Source organism: Peromyscus leucopus, chromosome 1, assembly GCF_004664715.2.
Source record: "Peromyscus leucopus breed LL Stock chromosome 1, UCI_PerLeu_2.1, whole genome shotgun sequence".
Classification (NCBI taxonomy): Eukaryota; Metazoa; Chordata; class Mammalia; order Rodentia; family Cricetidae; genus Peromyscus; species Peromyscus leucopus.
The window spans coordinates 99,252,471-99,271,635 of record NC_051063.1 but is presented as its reverse complement, the minus strand read 5'-3'; the positions used below and the strand labels follow the sequence as shown (position 1 = coordinate 99,271,635).

At 43.3% G+C, this 19,165-nt stretch overlaps 1 protein-coding gene across 1 annotated transcript in view; it reads left to right on the top strand.

The window, feature by feature from the left end:
- The window catches only part of Dnhd1 (dynein heavy chain domain 1), a 75,801-nt gene that overhangs the window by 40,056 nt on the left and 16,580 nt on the right, over positions 1-19,165 (top strand). The window contains 9 exon segments of the mRNA XM_037211850.1: positions 37-2,926; positions 3,127-3,292; positions 3,450-3,642; positions 4,008-4,293; positions 9,049-9,711; positions 9,714-10,653; positions 10,836-11,044; positions 11,241-11,445; positions 11,521-11,623. Of these exon segments, the coding sequence (XP_037067745.1) occupies positions 37-2,926; positions 3,127-3,292; positions 3,450-3,642; positions 4,008-4,293; positions 9,049-9,711; positions 9,714-10,653; positions 10,836-11,044; positions 11,241-11,445; positions 11,521-11,623 (5,655 nt within the window).

The window sequence follows — 19,165 nt, the reverse complement described above, 5'->3', positions numbered from 1 at the left end:
AACATTACCCCTCACTTATCACCTTTCTTACCACAGAATGCCCGTTTCAAGGTCATGGATGATCAGTATCGGACCCTAATGCGAATCTCTGTAGCTGACCCAATGGTTCTGTCACTTATAGTACCCAATGCCAAGAGGAGCCCTTACTTCCAAGGTCAGCATCTACAACAACTACTGAAGGCAGGATCTGTAGAGCTGGAGACCATTATCGTAGCTCTGGAGGATGTCCTCTATGGGGTATGTGCCCACTTCCCCCGCCTTTTCTTCCTCAGTGACAGTGAACTGGTGGCCCTCCTTGCTGCCCCTCTAGAGACCTGTGAGGCCCAGTCATGGGCACAGCGCTGCTTTCCTCACATTAAAGCTGTGAACTTCAGGTCCAACCCAACTGATGAGAAAAGCAAGAATAACAAGGAGTCAAGCTCAACTGCACAGATTCCAGAGGAGACGATTGCTGTGCTAGGGGCATATGGAGAGAAAGTGAAGCTTCAGGGTCCTCTTCCTCTGCATCCAGATCTTCCTAAGTGGCTGGCCTCTTTGGAGAAGTGTCTGCGTTTTGTAATAGTGAACCTGCTGCAGAACTGTGTGGCCACCCGCCTTGCTCAAGGCCCATCCCTAGTTAATGCATTGAAGGCACTGCCTCAACAAAGACAGGTGCCCATGCAACTACATGTCCAGCACTGGCTAGATGCGGTCCAGGTTTTTCCGTGGCAGTGCATACTGGTGGCAGAGGAGGTAGTGTGGTGTGCTGAGATGGAGGAGGCTCTGTTTGATAGGGGGACCATGCGCACGACTCGCATACATGTACACAAGCTGGAGGTACTGGTGCAATTTATACGTGCTCAGAGGAGCTCCCAGGGTGAGCAACCTCTGCCTTCTGTTCTCCAGACTAGCCTGTTCAGTATCCTGCTGGTCATGGCAGTGACTCATCGAGATATAGCACAACTCCTGGAGAAGCACCATGTCAGTGATCTCACAGACTTCCACTGGGTCCGCCAACTTAAGTATCGCCTGGGTTCATCTCACTTGAAGCCCAAAAGCCCCCTCCAGTGTCTTAAGACTATTGCATCTGCTGATCCCTCTCTGTCACCAGCTGTATGCTGGATAGATGTGCTTGGCCGGTCCTTCATATACAATTATGAGTACCTGGGGCCCAAACTGGGGCCTCTACCCAGCCTGATTCATGAGCGGCAAGTGTTACTTCTCTTATTGGCTCTGGAGGAGGTGGCCTGTGGGACCCTACTGGGCCGGAATGGTTTGGGCAAGACAGAAATGGTGAATAGCCTGGCATGGACCCTGGGCCGCCAGCTGGTAATGATGCCCTGCTTGCCCCAGATAGAGTTCCGATGTCTGAGCAATTACCTGAATGGTGCCCTTCAGGGTGGGGCCTGGCTGCTGTTGGAGAATGCTCATCAACTACCTCCTAGCTTGCTCTCTGCCTTGGGACAGCGTCTGGATGAACTACACCATCTTTATGCCCCACTGTACCAGAAAGCTTCCAAAAACATCAGTACCATAAACCCTACCAGGCCCCTATTCCTTGGTTCTGGATTCTTTGAGAAGCATCATGTATTCATGCGCCTTGGCTATGGCTGTTTCCTGACATTTCGTTCCCTGAGCCTTGATGTGCCTGCCAATCTGCACCTGCTCCTACGTCCTGTGGCATTGGCATTGCCTGACCTGCAGCGAGTGGCAGAACTTAACCTGCTGGGAGCAGGGGTGCGGGATGCCTCCCGAATGGCTGCTCGCCTATCCAAATTATTCTCCCTAGAGCGTGATCTAGTGTCTGGGACTTTGCCCTGCCGCTTGCCACTGCTCAAGCAGGTACTAGAAGACACAATACAGACACTAAATACAACTGAGGAGGAAAATGATTCCCAGCAGCCCGACAACTTAGCTGCCCCTGAGGAGGCTGCCCTACTGCATGCCCTGTTGCATTCACCACTGTTCAGCATCCTTGATGGGCTCCGCCTACAAAAGCTCCGAGAGCTGCTCTGTGGGATTTTCCCTAATGCTAGCCATGTGTTGGCAGAACCTGTGGCCCATAGACTGACAAGGTCAGTAGTGGTGGAAGAACTCCAGCAGGTAGGCCTGCTTCCCACTCCTAACACATTGATGTCACTGGAGCAGCTCAGTCAGGCCCTGAGCCGGGCTTCTGGTATTCTGCTCCTGGGCCCTGCGGGCAGTGGCAAGAGTACTTGTTGGAAGAGCTTACTTAAGATTCAGAATCGGCTGGCAGCTATGGAACAAACCTCAACCCAAGGTTTCCAGCCTGTGGAAATTGCCCACCTATATCCTAGTGTGCTCAGCTCCCAAGAATTCCTAGGGTGGTCAGAGGGTCCCTCCTGGCACTATGGCATCTTCCCCAAGCTTCTTCATGCTGCCTCTCACGGTAAGAGTGTGGACTCAGAAAAGCAGCCAGAGCAATTCACAGGGATTCAGCTATGGATAGTATGTGATGGGGCCCCTAATTCTACATGGTTAGACTCCATCACTTGCCTCCTAAGTGACCCTCCCCAGCTGAGTCTCCCTAATGGTCAACAGATAGCACGACCCCTGAGTACCTTTTTCTTGATAGAGGTGGCAGAGGCAGCAGGCATTTCTCCTACAGTGGTAGGCCGGTGTGCTCTAGTCTGGTGTTGTGGAGATCAGACTTGGCAACACATGCTTAATGTCTTGATGGCATCCCTGCCAAATGAATACCACCTGCAGCAAGAGACAATCATTGAGCTCAACCACATCGCTGAAGTACTGGTGCCTGCAGTGCTCCGATTCCTTACCCGCATAGGTGCCAGTTCTCTGCTACAGGTACATGGGCATCAGGCTGTTTGCCCAGGTGTGGCAGAAGTCACCAGCCTGGCTCTCATCTTGCGTGCTCTACTTGACCCCCATCTACGCTTATATGAAGACGAGAAGCCACATGACCAAGGTAGGGAGGTAGAAAGGTTGGCTTTTGAGAGAGCTGGGATCTTAAGGGTAACTGGGTTATACCTGAGCCAGAAGCATAGTTTCCTTGGTGAAGTTGGTTCAGGGAGCTAAAAGTGACAAGAAGTAATATAGCCAATCTCTGTTTTCCCCTCTGTCTTCTTTTTCTGTGGATTCCTATTCTGACCATGGTGACCATTGCAGAGGACTTTAGTGGCAGCGATCTTGCAACCCAAAGCTTCAAATCTTCAAAAAGCAGGAGCCAGTCTGACAGTGACAATGTGAATAAAAAGCAGAGGAGGCATTTGCTGGCTATCAGCAGCTTTCTTTTTGCCACAATCTGGGGCTTTGGAGCCCACCTTCCCTCCAGGTACCACAAGAATGGGAAGTATAGTGTACAAAAGAGCACAGGTAGACTGGTAATTAAAGTTCATGGGGCATTACAGTGGGGATATGGTGGAATATATGAATGTCATAGATGGAATTTTTATTATTATCTGACTCTTGCCTGTGTATCCTCTGAGTAGACACTGGCCTCTCTTTGATAACTTCATGAAGAATTCTATTAGTTCCTTGTCCAACTACCCTGAGCCACCTCCTTCAGCCTTGGTGTTTGATCTACATGTAAACCTTGAAGATGGAACACTGGTCCCCTTTACTGGCCATTACCTGAGCAGCTGTATCAAAGGAAATCTGGGTACTTTCCAGCCCTCTTCCCAGGTATGAAGACAGTGAGGAAATAGTTTGGGTTGAGACTTAAGGAGCTATGCTAGAGGGTAGCCCATCTTTGAGGTCCTCCTGAGGCCCACCTGTTCCCATACTCAGGTGTTTTCACAACTACAAGAATACATGCCGGGCGGTGGTGGCGCACGCCTTTAATCCCAGCACTCAGGCAGAGGCAGGTGGATCTCTGTGAGTTCGAGGCCAGCCTGGTCTACAGAGCGAGCTCCAGGAAAGGCACAGAGCTATACAGAGAAACCCTATCTCGAAAAACAAACAACAACAACAAAATACACAACACAATTTTCGGCTTGATTGCTGTCCTATCTGGAGCCAGCACAGTAAGTCCTGTTCCTATCCTGCAGACTGAACGGCTTTTGTATACGGTGGACCTGCTTCTATCAAATGGACATCCAGTGCTGCTTGCTGGAGAGATCGCCACAGGGAAGTCAGCTTTTGTGGAGGTGCTAGTGGAGCCAAATCACCCTTCCATTCACAGCCCCATTCACCCTGCTTTAAGTTCTGTGCACCTTCGTCACCTGCTGAGCAGAGGGGTCCATGGCCAAACACAAGCCGGCTTTTTTGGGTTTTACCAGGAATCCAAAGGCTCACTCCTTTTCCTGATGGAAGATCTGCATCTGGCTGCTTCTGGTGAGGAGATGGGAGGAGGAAATGAAGGGAAAGCTACTGTTACCTTACACTAAAATCCATGGCAATTTTCATTGATTCAAACATCTGCCTACAGATCAAACTTCAGTATTTTCTTTTAGTATTGTTGTCTAATTGTACATGTTCTCTTTGCTTTGACTTGTAATTTCTATCTCCAAATCAGACACCTTTCTTAAACATAAACCTATTTATCTAACTATCTGCTATACATTTCTAGCTGGATACCACCAGATCTAGCCCTGGTCTCACCATGCCCTTCCAAATTGCTTCTGTGTCTCTGAGTATCAGATACCACCATCCAACCAGTTGCTTAAGCTATAACTCTTTAAAAAAATTAACATTTAGTATGTGTGTGCATGCATGACACAGAGAATGTCAATGCCACACATATGGAGGTCAGAAGAGAAACTTGAGTCCTCTCCTACCATGTAGGGGCCAGGGATCGAACTCAGGTCACCAGGTTCAGTTGCAAGTGCCCTTACCCACTAATCCATCTCACTGGCCCCCAAAACAGTACTCATGTTGAAGTCTCTTTATCCTTGACTAATGTCTACTTCAATGTTTATCAATTCTGTCTCTTAAATATCATGGGAATCTTTGCACACACTTCTTAGTCTATACAATCATTACTTGGAATGTTGACAGCTCCACTGTGAAGCCTTTTTGTGACTAGGCATTCTCTGGCTTCTATAGTCTACTCTCATTGACTCAACAAGTAGCCCCTTGGAATGCTGTCCTTTCCTCCCTTGCCTTGGCTTATTTGGCAAAAATCCTATTTATTCTTTCCAAGTCATCAAAGACTGTAGAATCTCCAAGAAGCCTGAGCCCCCAGGCTGGGTTAGATATCCATCCTAAACTGTATACAGGTTAACAATTCATTTTATGATTGCATACACATTTGTCTTTTTGTCACATTCAGAGCTACATGACAGCATGAATCTGTCTCATTCATTTTAGTAGGCAGAATAGGAGCTAAATGCCCGATAAGCATTTATAGAAGAAGAGATAATAAAAGAAAAGGGAGGAAAATTGACTGAAAGTTTGAGATATTGAAATTTAAATTTCCAAAATGTGCTACCTCCAGATGGCAGGTTCTACATGTGGCATGAGAAAAAGCATGATTAAAGTTTAAATAGAAGTTGTTGGAGTCAAGGAAGTCAGTAGGCTGAAGTACTGGGTAGCTTGTTCAATCAGATATTGAAGTCTGTTATGGTATGTAGAAAACTTGTGCCAGTGTATTAATACTATTAAAAACTGAGAGGTAAAATGTATTGAATACTATGTCTTACATGCTTAATGTTTTTTTGTTTTGTTTGTTTGTTTATTTGTTATTTTTCTGTGTATGATTGTTTGCTTGCATGCATGTATGTATATGGACCACATGCATGCTTGGTGCCTGTAAAAGCTAGAAAGGAGCATCAGAGCCCCTGGAATTAGAGTTGCAGACTGTTGTGAGCTGCCATGTGAATGTCAGAAATAGAAACTGGGTCCTCTGGAAGAGCAGCCAGTACTCTTAAACATTGAGTCATCTCTCCAGCCCCAGGTGGGGATTTTTGTAAAATGATGATTTTTAAAGAGGAATAAGTTCAGAGTGGGGAGAGTGTTAGGGAGCTAGAGAGATAGCTCAGTGTTTAAGAGCTCCTGCTGCTCTTGCAGAGGACCCGAGTTCAGTCTCGGCACCCACACTGAGCAGCTCACAACCACCTCTAACTACAACTCCAGGAGAACTGATACTCTGTTCTGGCCTTTGGGGTGCTCATATTCACAGACACAGACACAGACAGACAAGTGCACATATGCACGCATGCACAAAACTTCAAAAAAAAAAGAAACAGATAAATTTTTATAACTTGCTTGAGACACCCTAGCTATTAAGTACCAAGATTAAAATTAAAATCCAATTCTATTTTGCTCGAAACCTGATAATTCTTTTCAACTATGTTTTGTCCGTTATGAATTTAAATAGTAATTAAGGTGTCAGTAGATAATAAAAGGAATAAAAGAAGATCTAGTAAGATAGATGAATACATAGATGATACATTTCAGCTAAGAAAACAAAAGTAGGAGGACCAAAAACATTGCAAAGAATATGAAAAGTGACAACTATTAGAGCTGCTAGTGTGAAAAAGTGTCTTTGGGCGACAGCCACCAATACATTTCCTACAAAATTTAAAGAATGACTACACGTTAAAAAAGAAAGATAGAAAAAAATGTGTCCCACTATCAAGAAGAAGCAAAGAGCTGGGCATGGTGGCACATGCCTGTAATTGCAGCCTTCAGGAAGCTGCAGCAGAAAGATAGGAATAACATGAGGTCATCCTGAGCTACACAGTAGCTACACCCTCAGAAAGAGGAGGGAGAAGGTAGATGGGAAGAGGAATTTAATAGAAACTGACCCTGGCATGACATACATGTTAGATTTAGCAGGAAAATACTTTAAAGCAACTATTAAAGTATTTAAGGGGCTGGAGAGATGGTTCAGCAGTTAAGATCACTTGCTGCTTTTCTAGAGGACTCAGGTTTAATTCCCAGCATCCATGTGGCAGCTCACAACTATCTGTAACTTCAGCTCCAGAGGGTCTGACAACCTCTTCTCACCTCTGAGTACCAAGCATGTATATGGTACACATATATATGCAGACAAAACATTCATACATGTAATATAAATAAATCTAAAATTGTATTCAAGGGTGCTTGAGAGATGACTCTATGGTTAAGAGCATTAGTTGCTCTTTCAGAGGACCTGAGTTAATTCCCAGCATTCACATGGCAGCTCACAACCACTTGTAACTCCAGTTCCAGGGAATCTGATGCCCTTTTCTGGCCTCTGTTAGAACCTGCACATACATGGCATATGTTCACACAAATATACACATAGACATAAATACATAAAATCTTAATAAGAAATGCTAAATGACTTTGTTCAGCAGAGTGGCCGTGGTAACAAGCGTTAAGAGCATCAAAAATAATGATTGTGGTTGCATATAAACAACTGTTGTTTTCTTTTTGTACTTTCCTAAAAAGATAGCTGGTAGTCAAAACAAATACAATGATGTTGTTAGTGTGGTTGAACGTGGGTAGAAGTAAAAGTGGGGAGAAATAAAAAATCCTATTACAATATTGTTGTTTTCTTGTATTTTCCTGAGGCAAAAATCAAACACCTGTCCCTAAATAAAGTACATGGATAAACACTGTTTGGAAAAGCCAAAGCCTAGGACTAACCTAAATGCCCCCTCCATGTGTTGTTGATGGATCTACAAATTGTGGCATTTTCATAATGGAATATTTTACTGATATATAAAAACATATGAATGTCAAATGCAGGCAAAGTGAAAGAAAACAGATATGATTAAGTAGCTACTATATGATTCTATTTATACAAACTTCTAGAAGAAGTATAGTTGACAGTGATAGAAATCAGTTCAGAGAGCAATGTATGCATGGTGGGAGAACGGAGTAACTGTAGAGGAACACACAGGAGCTTTCAGGGCTGATGAAATCTATAGCTTTAAAATGATGGTTTACAGAGGTGTCTACATTGTCAGAACTCCATGATACATACATTTAGACCTATTTTGTGTAAATCACTGTTTTTTCTTTTTGCTTTTAGATTAAGACATAAAATAATGGGTTTCACTATGGTATTTTCATGCATATGTGTCTTTATACTTCGTTCTCAACTCCCTTCCCACCTCCTTCCTCATTCTCCTTTTCTTTCTCTTGTAAATCACATCTTAAAGTCCTTTAAGATTTTATTTATTCACGCGTATGTATGTAGAGGTCAAAGAACAACTTTTAGGAACTGGGTCTCTTTTACCTTCTGAAGCAGCAGGATCTCTCTTGCTCCACTGCTGTGCGGTGTATTCTAGGCTAACTGGCCCACAGCTTCCCTGCAATTCTCCTGGCCCTACCTCCCATCTCTCAGTAGGTGTGCTGGGATTAAAAATATACCTGGCTGTTTTACATGGGTTCCAGGGATTGAATTCTAGTTGTCAGGCTTGTTTGGCTAGTACTCATACTCACTGAGTCATCTCCCTAGTCTTTTATTTATTTATTTTGTGGGGGGTGGGGTGGGGTGGGGAATGGGGTGGGTTCTCATGTAGTCCAGGTTGGTCCTGAAGCCACTATGTAGCCATTGGTGGCCTTGAACTCTTGATCCATCTGTCTGTATCTCCCAAGTGCTGGGATAATAGGTATGTACTACCATGACTGGATCAAAGCATAGGTATGATATAACTGGGCATTCTCTAATGGAGATGATTTGCACTTTCTTTTCTTTTTTCGTTTTCTTTTTGTTTTGTTTTGTTTTGTTTTTTCAAGACAGGGTTTCTCTGTGTAGTTTTGGTGTCTGTCCTGGATCTCGCTCTGTAGTTCAGGCTGGCCTTGAACTCACAGATCCACCTGGTTTTGCCTCCCGAGTGCTGGGATTAAAGGTGTGCGCCACCACCGCCTGGCTGATTTACACTTTCTAATTGAGATATGACTCATTTTCCAACCATCTCAGCGTACAAATCTTATCACAATATTCAATCCCTTCAGGCAATGAATAGGTAGGATCTAGGGGAGGAGAGAGAAGACATCACTTCATTTAGGAATGTGTGGAGAGAGAGCAACTTGCTCAGTGCCAAAACGTCAGATACCCAGAATTCCTTTAGAACTCTGTGTGCTGGAAAAAGAGGAAGCAGGGATTCATGTGAACTTGCACATGCTCTCAATGCTGGTCTTAATGTTTTACAGACCCAGAGAAGAGCTGCCAGCCAGTGCTAGAGACCCTGCGCCAGGCAATGGAAGGCACCATCTATGCCCGAAACACCTTAGAATTACAGACACTGCAGCACACAGTCAACTTCCTTGCCACTGCTACAGTACCAGGCTACTCTGAGCGCCCACTCTGTCCGCGTCTCTTCCGACTCTTCACAGTGCTAGCCCTGGACAACATGACCCAGGACACCCTTTTGAGCAGGCACGTACCTAGTATCCAAGCCTGGCTTGAGCGCTTCCCTTCTGTGGAGCGGGAGCAAACTCTGGCAAGAGCCCTTGTCAGGGCTTCAGTGGAGGCATGGGAGGCTGTGTGCAACTGCTTCATGCCTTCACCTCTCCGCCCACATTACCGATTTTCCCTGCATTCTGTGAGCCACATTCTGGGAAGCCTGCAGCTGCTGCCTACTAGAATGGGCTCACGAAGTTTTATAGATGTTTTTCATCACCAGGAGCACCTGCGCCGGGTGTCTGGCCTGCGTGGCACTCGTCTGACTATCATGATGTCTATGCGCATCATGGTGCGTCTTTGGTTACATGAGGCACAAAGAACATTTTGTGACCGGCTGGACAGTGAAAAGGAACGTTCCCATTGTGCTAAGCTGCTTCTAGAAGTAGCTCAGAGTGTCTTCTGTTGTGGGTCAGAGCTCAGCCCTTGGTCAAGGACTATGAGGAGGAGGTGGAGGAGGAGAAAGTACCTGAAGTAGAATCTGAAGGAGAAATAGCCCAGTGGGAGGACTTAAGCAACAGTGACAGTGAATCAGAGGACGAAGAAGATGCGTATGGCATTCAGGCCACCACAGGCTCATTACTCAGTGATAGCAGTGTAGCACCATTCTCCATAAGGTCAGTAAACAAGGAGAACACGGAAAGTGTAAGTCAGATGGCTGAGCAAGAGGAAGATATAAGGGATCCTAGTGGTAAGCTCCAGTCAGGAACACTCAAGAGTGAGTGGCAGACGGTATCCCAGATGGACTTAATTTTACCCTTGTTGATGCCTGTGCTGCTGCTCTATCCCCATGAGAAGCCCTCAGACCTGGTGTTCAGTCTGGAACTTACACTGGGATCTAACTTTGAGAGTACCAACTTGTACTTGGAACGGCAGTGGGAAAACCTGGAAAAGCAGCTGGCTGCCTCAGCTGTTCGATTGAAGCTGAACCCCCACCTTGCTCAATGCCACATGATGACCCAGCATGTGGCTCGCCTGGTCCGAGTTCTGGCTAGGCCGAGGCAGCATGGCCTACTGCTCTCAATGGCTCGGGGTACTGGGCGCCATACAGCCGTCAGCCTGGCTTCTAGCATTTGTCAGGCTCACTTCTTTCATTTGCCATCTGAGTCCGAAGAAGCTATCTTCCAATGTCTCCGAGATGCCAGCTGGTGTGCTGGAATATTAAACCAGCCAGTGGCTCTTCTGGTGCCTGAGAGTGTGAATGTTGCTATCCTTCACCGACTGGTGGCCCTGGCAACCTCAGGTAGCTTCCCTGATCAATACACAGAGGCAGATCTGGATAACATTGAAGAACATCTCCCCAAGGAGAACCTTGTGGTCAAACTTATCATTAAGAAGGATACAATATTGCATAGGTAAGGCCCAAAACCTGTCTATGTCAGCTCTGCTTTTACTCTTTCCTGGCCAAAAAGATGAGAAAAAGCAATAGGCTGCCATGAGAACTCTGAAGATGTGGGCTAAAGGGTCAGGGTTGAACAAGGGTCTGGATGTGTAAATAGGTCTAAAGGAAGATCACAGCTGAGTCCCTGACTTACAGGTTCTATCAGCAAGTGTGTAGCAACTTGCATATGTTCTTCTTGATGGGAGATGACCAAGCCCAAAAGCAGCTGCCCTCCACCCTTCTCCTGAGGCTCCTTCAACTGGCCACTGCCTGTGTTGACCGCTATGAACCCTGGGACCAAGCTTCCTTGGTCCGGATTGCCCAGTCCCACCTAGAGAATGTTCAGAATCTACCTCTTGATGATGGTGAGCCACTTTTCATTTGTTCCTTCCACTCATCTCAACCAGCTAGTGAGAGTTACTGCCCAGGGTGGTCTCTCTCATCCTCTTGATCTGATATCTCACTCTTCTCCCTCTCCTTGCTTTCTGACTAATATTTTCTGGTTCCCTTACTCTCTCATTCCCCTCCAATCCTACAAGGCCAAAACTATATCCATTGCAGGCTCCTTGAAGTGCCCAGATATCAAGACCTTAATTCCCAATGTGGCCAAAATCATGGCTCTCATCCATCTTTCATCTGCCTATTACCATCAGCACCTGTGCCCTGCATTGCCACTTGTCACCCCCAAGACATTCCTAGACTTCTTGGATATGTTCCTATTGCTCCAGCAGCAGATGATCCTGAAGATGAGAATGAGGGCCCGGCGGTAAGCATCCCATCCCTGCAGTTTGCTTCTGTCTGCTCTCTCTTGAGTCCACTCACTGGTATATTGTGTTTCTAGTATCCACTCTGCTCTGAAGACTCTAAGGCTGCTGGTTGAGAGGCAAAGCACCCAAACTAACCTGGTAACCGACCTGGAAAAGGAGCTAAAGGGCTCCTACAAGGTAAAGAGGGAGAAGACTGTGAGATTTACATGGTTGTGTCAAAACAAGAGAACAAAAAGGGAGGGACAGGGCAGAACCAGCCTAAGTGAATCTTGGTTCTTGTTTCTTTTAGTCTTCTTTTCCCTGGAGGATCTCTCTAATCCCTGATGTCTCTTCCATTAGAGCCCAGGGCCCAAAGTTTCCCAAGATACATACAGCTCAGACTAGATTGACATTTCTAATACAGAAATCTCAAGTGTCTGCCCCTGGGTGCCTTCAATGCCTTGATTCAGTACAGTTTGGTATGCCCCTGAGATCTCCACATTCCTTATCCTCTTCAGTAGAATTCATGACAGTCATCTGCTTTCCCCCTCCATATCACTTTGTTTGTACCTTTCTTCCAAAAAAGCACCAAATGTATAAGGCTATGGTGAACAATGGGAAAATGTGGATGAGTAATGGAAACGGGGAAATATACATTATAGCAAAGAAACAGAATCATATTTATTTATTTATTATTTATTCAAAATTTTTCATTTTACATACCAACCACAGCTCCCCCTCTGTTGCACAAAATCTAATAGGTCTTATAATTAAAAAAAAAAACCCAGAGTCAGATATTGGGGTAAATGCTGAAAAAACAGAGATACAAAGGAACAAGCCACTGCCACATCTCACCTCGCCAACTCCACGAATCATCTGATGTAATGCTCCTATCCCCCCTCCCCCGTGCCCATCTACTCCTCATAGGGGATAAGGCCTCCCTTGGGGAGTAAACACAGGCTGGCATACCAAGTTGGGGCAAGACCAAGTCCCTCCCCACTGCATCAAGGCTGAAAGGTATCCCATCATAGGAGATGGGCTCCAAAAAGCCAGTTCATGTAACCAAGATAAGTCCTGGTCCCATGGCCAGGGGCCCCACAAACAGATCAAGCCACACAACTGTCACCCACATTCAGGGGGCCTTGTTCAGTCCCATGCTGGTTCCCCAGCTGTGAGTCCAGAGTCCCTGAGCTCCCACTAGCTCAAGTCAGCTGTCTCTGTGTTATCCCCATCACAATCTTGATGCCGTCTTGCTCCTATAATCCATCCTCCCTCTCTTCAGCTGAACTCCAGGAGCTCAGCTCAGTGCTTGGCTATGGGTCTCTACATCTGCTTCCATTAGTTACTGGATGTAGGTTCTATAATGACAATTACAGTAGTCACCAATCTGATTACAGGGGAATACTAGTTCAGGCACCCTCTCTGCTGTTGCTAGGAGTCTTAGCTAGGGTCATCCTTGTGGGTTCCTGGGGATTTCCCTAGCACGGGTTTCTCCCTAAGCCCATAATGCTCTTCCATATCTCAGCTCGTTTCCACCCTTTCCACTCACAGCACTCTGTGAGTTCAGCCTCTCCTCTCCAAAGCCAAGCTACACAGAACCTGTCTCGCAGAATGATGACTGCTCTTCCACTATCCAGCATCAGCTCTCTTTTCAGCCTCTACATGCTCCCCCTCCCCTCTCCATCCTTCCCCCAACTCAGCCATCTCAATCCCTCATGATCCCATTCCTCCATCCCCTCCCCTCTATCCCCTCCTATTTTACCCAGGAGATCTTATTTCCCCTTTCTGGATGATCCATGTATGTTCCTCTCAGGGTCCTCCTTTTTACCTAGCTTCTCTGGGGTTGTGGATTGTAGTCTGGTTATCCTTTGCTTTGTGTCTAATATCCACTTGTGAATGAGTACAAACCATGTTTATCTTTCTGGATCTGGGTTACCTCACTCAGGATGATTTTTTTCTAGTTCCATGCATTTGCCTACAAATTTCATGATGACATTGTTTTTTTGCTGTTCAGTAATACTCCATTTTGTAAATGTACCAAATTTTCTTTATCCATTCTTCGGTTGAGGGACATCTAGGTTGTTTCCAGGTTCTGGCTATTATGAATAATGCTGCTATGAACATGGTTGTGCAAGTGTCCTTGTGGTATGGTTGAGCATCCTTTCGGTATATGCTTAAGAGTGGTATTGCTGGATCATGAGGTTGGTTGATTCCCAATTTTCTGAGAAACTACCAGCAGTGAGGAAGTATTCCCCTTACTCCACTTCCTCTCCAACATAAGCTATCATCAGTGTTTTTTATCTTAGCCATTCGGACAGGTATAAGATGGTATCTCAGAGTCGTTTTGATTTCTATTTCCCTAATGGCTAAGGATATTGAGCAGCTCCTTAAATGTCATTTGGCCATTTGAGATTCTTCTGTTGATAATTCTCTGTTTAGATCTGTACCCCATTTCTTAATTGTATTATTTGGTTTGTTGATGTCTAGTTTCTTCAGTTCTTTATATATATTGGAGATCACCCCTCTGTCAGATGTGGGGTTGGCAAAGATCTTTTCCCATTCTGTAGGCTGCTGTTTTGTCTTATTGACCATGTCCTTTGCCTTACAGAAACTTTTCAGGTTTCAAGAGGTCCCATTTATTAATTGTTGCTCTCAGTGTCTGTGCTACTGATGTTATATTTAGGAAGTGGTTTCCTGTGCCAATGTGTTCAAGGCTACTTCCCACTTTCTCTTCTATCAGGTATATGTTGATGTTTTTGACCTATTTGGACTTGAGTTTTGTGCATGGCGATAGATATGGATCTATTTACATTCTTCTACATGCCGCCATGCAGTTATGCCAGCACCATTTGTTGAAGATGCTTTCTTTTTTCCATTGTACAATTTTGGCTTCTTTGTCAAAAATTGGGTATTCACAGGTGTGTGGATTAATGCCAGGGTCTTCAATTAGATTCCCTTGATCCACATGTCTGTTCTTAGGCCAATATCAAACTGTTTTTATTACTATAGCTCTATAGTAGAGCTTGAAGTCAGGGATGGTGATGCCGCCGGAAGTTCCTTTATTGTACAGGATTGTTTTGGCTATTCTGTTTTTTGTTTTGTTTTGTTTTGTTTTTTTGTTTTTCCATATGAAGTTGAGTATTATTCTTTCCAGGTCTGTGAAGAATTGTGTTGGGATTTATTTATTTATTTATTTTTGGTTTTTCATCTTTGTTTTTGTTTATTTTTATAAAATCCCAACATAATAATATTATGTAGAACTGAATAGTATTGTGTTGGGATTTTGATGGGGATTGCATTGAATCTGGAGATTGCTTTTGGTAAGCTTGCCATTTTTTTTTTTTTTTTTTTTTTTTTACAATGTTGATCCTACCTATCTAAGAGCATGGGAGATCTTTTTCCATTTTCTGATATCCTCTTCAAAGACTTAAAGTTCTTGTCATACAGGTCTTTAACTTGATTGGTTAGAGTTACCCCAAGATATTTTATGTCATTTGTGGCTATTGTAAAGGGTGGTGTTTCTCTGATTTGTTTTTTATCATTTATCATTTGTATATAGGAGGGCTACTGATTTTTTTGAGTTAATCTTGTATCCTGCCACATTACTGAAGGAGTTTATCAGCTGTAGGAGTTCCCTGGTAGAATTTTGGGGGTCACTAATGTATACTATCATATCATCTGCAAATAGTGAAAGTTTGACTTCTTCCTTTCCAATTTGTATCCCCTTGATCTCCTTTTGTTGTCTTATTGCTATAGCTAGGACTTGGAGTACTATATCGAATAGATAGAGGGTATACAGCCTTGTCTTGTTCCTGATTTTAGTGTAATTGCTTTGAGTTTCTCTCCATTTAGTTTGATGTTGGCTGTTGGTTTGCTGTATATTACCTTTATTATGTTTATGTATGCTCCTTGTATCCCTGATCTCTCCAAGACCTATATCATGAAGGGGTGTTGGATTTTGTTGAAGGCTTTTTCAGCATCTAATGAGATGATCATGTGTTTTTTTCTTTCAGTTTGTTTATATGGTGGATTACATTGACAGATTTTCATATGTTGAACTATTACTGCATCTCTGGGATGAAGCCTGCTTAATTTGATCATGGTGGATGATTTTTTTTTTTTTGATGTGTTCTTGAGTTTGGTTTGCCAGTATTTTATTAAGTATTTTTGCATCAATGTTCATGAGGAAGATTGGTCTGTACTTCTCTTTCCTAGTTGCATCTTTGTGTGGTTTGGGTATCAGGGTAACTGTAGCTTCATAAAAAGAGTTTGGCAATGTTCCTTCTGTTTCTATTGTGTAGAACAATTTGAAGAGTATTGATGTTAGCTCTTCTTTGAAATTCTGGTAGAATTCTTCACTAAAACCATCTGGCCCTGGACTTTTTTTTTTTTTTTTTTTTTGGTTAGGAGACTTTTGATGACTGCTTCTATTTTCATAGGTGTTATGGATCTGTTTAAATTGTTTATCTGGTCTTGATTTAATTTGAGTATGTGATACCTATCCAGAAAACTGGCCGTTTCTGTTAAATTTTCCAACTTTGTGAAGTACAGATTTTCAAAGTATGCCCTGATGATTCTCTGGACTTCCTCAGTGTCTCTTTGTCTCCCCGCTTCATTTCTGATTTTGCTAATTTGGATATTCTTTCTCTGCCATTTGGTTAGTTTAGACAAGGGTTTGTCTATCTTGTTGATTTTCTCAAAGAACCAACCCTTTGTTTCATTGATTCTTTGTTTCTATTTTATTGATTTCAGCCCTCAATTTGATTATTTCCTGTTGTCTAATCCTCCTGGGTGAGTTTGCTTCTTTTTGTTCTAGAGCTCTCAGGTGTGCCGTTAATTCACTAGTATGAGATTTCTCCACTTTCTTTATGTAAGCACTTAGTGCTATGTACTTTCCTCTTAGCACTGCTTTCATAGTGTCCCATAAGTTTGGATATGTTGTTCACTCATTTTCAATGAATTATATGAAGTCTTTAATTTCTTTATTTCTTCCTTGATCCAGTGATGATTCAGTTGAACGTTGTTCAGTTTCCATGAGATTGTAGGCTTTCTGTGATTTGTGGTGTTGCTGAATTCTAACTTTAAGCCATGGTGATCCAATAAGGGACACATAGTTACTCCAATTTTTTTGCATCTGTTGATGTTTGCTTTGTCACCGATTAGGTGGTCAACTTTAGAGATGGTTCCATTGGGTGCTAAGAAGAAGGTATATTCTTTGGTGTTTGGGTGAAATGTTCTATAGATGTCTATTAAGTCCATTTGAGTCATAACAGCTGCTAGTTCCCTTATTTCCTTGTTAAGTTTCTGTCTGGCAGACCTCTCCAGTGCTGAGAGTGGGATGTTGAAGTCTCCACTATTAGTGTGTGGGATTTGATGTGCAATTTAAGCTTTAGTAATGTTTCTTTTACAAATGTAGGTGCCCTTGTATTTGGGGCATAGATGTTCAGAATTGAGACTTCATCTTGATGGATTTTTCCTGTGATGAATATGAAATGTCTGTCTCTGTTTCTTTTGACTAATTTTGGTTTGAAATCTACTTTGTTAGATATTAGAATAGCTACACCAGCTTGTTTCTTAGGTCCATTTGATTGGATAGTCTTTTCCCAACCCTTTACTTTAAGGTAATGTCTATCTTTGATGTCAAGGTGTGTTTCTTGTGTGCAGGAGCGGGATAGATCCTGTTTTTGTACCCATTCTGTTAGCCTATGTTTTTTTTAGGCAAATTGAGTCCATTGATATTAAGAGATATTAATGACCAGTAATTGTTAATTCCTGTTATTTTTGGGTTTATGTTTGTTGGTGGTAGTATGTGTGTGTTTCTCTTCTTTGGGATTTGCTGGTGTAAGGTTATCTATTGCCTGTGGTTTTGGGGGTGCAGCTAACTTCCTTGGGTGGGAATTTTCCTTCTAATACTGTAGATGAATTTCTAAATGGTCTTAATAAATAAAAAATACAGAGTCAAATACAGGGGTGAAAGCCTTAGCGATATCAGGGAAATAGGGAAAGCCACCAGCAAACCTTACCTCACCAACTCTGCAGCTTCCAAAGAGAGCTACTTGCTGTTTCCTTAGGCATATATGCTTTGCTGTTCTGCCATCTGATTTGCTCTCTGTCTAGCTACATCACTTCTTCTTCCTGACCAATTCTGTCACTTCCTGTCTGTACAGGCCTCCAGAACTCTATAGTTGGTATTGGGATTACAGGCCTGTGTCACCACGCTTGGCTCTGTTCCCCAGTGTGGCCTTGAACACACAGAGGTCCTGCCTGCTAAGTGATAGGATTAAGGTCGTGTGCTACCACTGTCCAACTTCTTTGTTTACTTAAAATAGCTTGATGTTTCCTCTGATCTCCAGGCAAACTTTATTTATTAAAGTACAAATAAAATATCACCACATTTCCATTTTTTTGTCTAATAAAAATTTTAAAAATAAAAAAGTTATAACTAATATAAGAAAAACTACATACAATAAGTACAATAACTATATACAATATATATAAGCAATAAATACATCAACAATGTCTAGTCCATTTGCATTTGACAAATTCAGAGAAAATATTCCATTTTCCATCCTATTTTGGTAAGTCAAAAAATGTACCTAATTCACTTTCTATCCTATCTTGTATTACCAACAGAAAATCATCTTATAATGTCTTTCAAACTTATATACTTAATACCTCTTAGTGAGTTTCTTTTCTGAATTTCTTAACAAGGAAAACTGTAACTATAACTGTCTAATCTTCAACTCCTTCAGAGACCCGAGAAGGAAATAATATTACCTAGTAAAATAGGAAGTACAAACAAGTGACTTCTAAAAAATAAGTTATGACAGAAACAGCCAGCTGCCTGGACAGTCACCTGAGATTTCTCTGCAACGTTGGGGCATCATCTTCAGCTTACAGGCTTAGCATATCTGACAGACTCATTTGTGAAGCAGGATGTATGCAAGGCCTACAGCTCGACCCCACATTTAGTGTGTGTATTCCATGTACCAGATAAAATTGAATTCTGCCAGTGTCATGTCATGATTCAGGATTTTAAATTCTGGAAATTGCTGGTGTTTTTGGAACTCAGCTGCCCATTCTTCTTAGCCTGTGGGTGGCTTCATCTTGGCATCCCATTCTCTGCATCCCATTCTTCTCCGTCTGTGGGTGGCTTCATCTCGGCATCCCCATTCTCTTCATCCCATTCTTCTCGGCTTGTGGGTGGCTTCATCTCCTTTATTAAATACCAGTCTACCATTGAGAAGCCAGACTCTGTCAGCCTAGTTACTCCTCCAAGAATTACTGTTCCACTGCACACCAGGAGCCATCCATCCACTGCTTGCTCAGCTGCCTTTGAAGAAAGGGGCACTGTACCTTTCTGGTTTGTAAAGCCACTTCAGCGATGGTACCATATTGTCCTGGCCTTAGAAAATGCCTATTGCCAAAGCTACAACCACACTTGTCTTGGCAAGGATCGGTTGGTAGTCCTTCGTTTTGTGTCCTATTTGTCCATTTTGTGCAGTTAGTGCTCTTAACCTCTGAGCCATCTCTCCAGCCCACTATTTGTCCATTTTGGATAACATACTGTCAGCAGTTGATGCAAGGGCAGTTTCTTGCCCAGTGGCTAACTTTTGCCACAGTGAAAGTTAACTCCATATGCAGTTTCTTCAATGCCCATATCTTCTCTGAAATAGATTGGTGCTGCCAGGAGCAGATGTGTCTCATAGTCATAAACAAAGAAAAAAATCTGTTAATAAA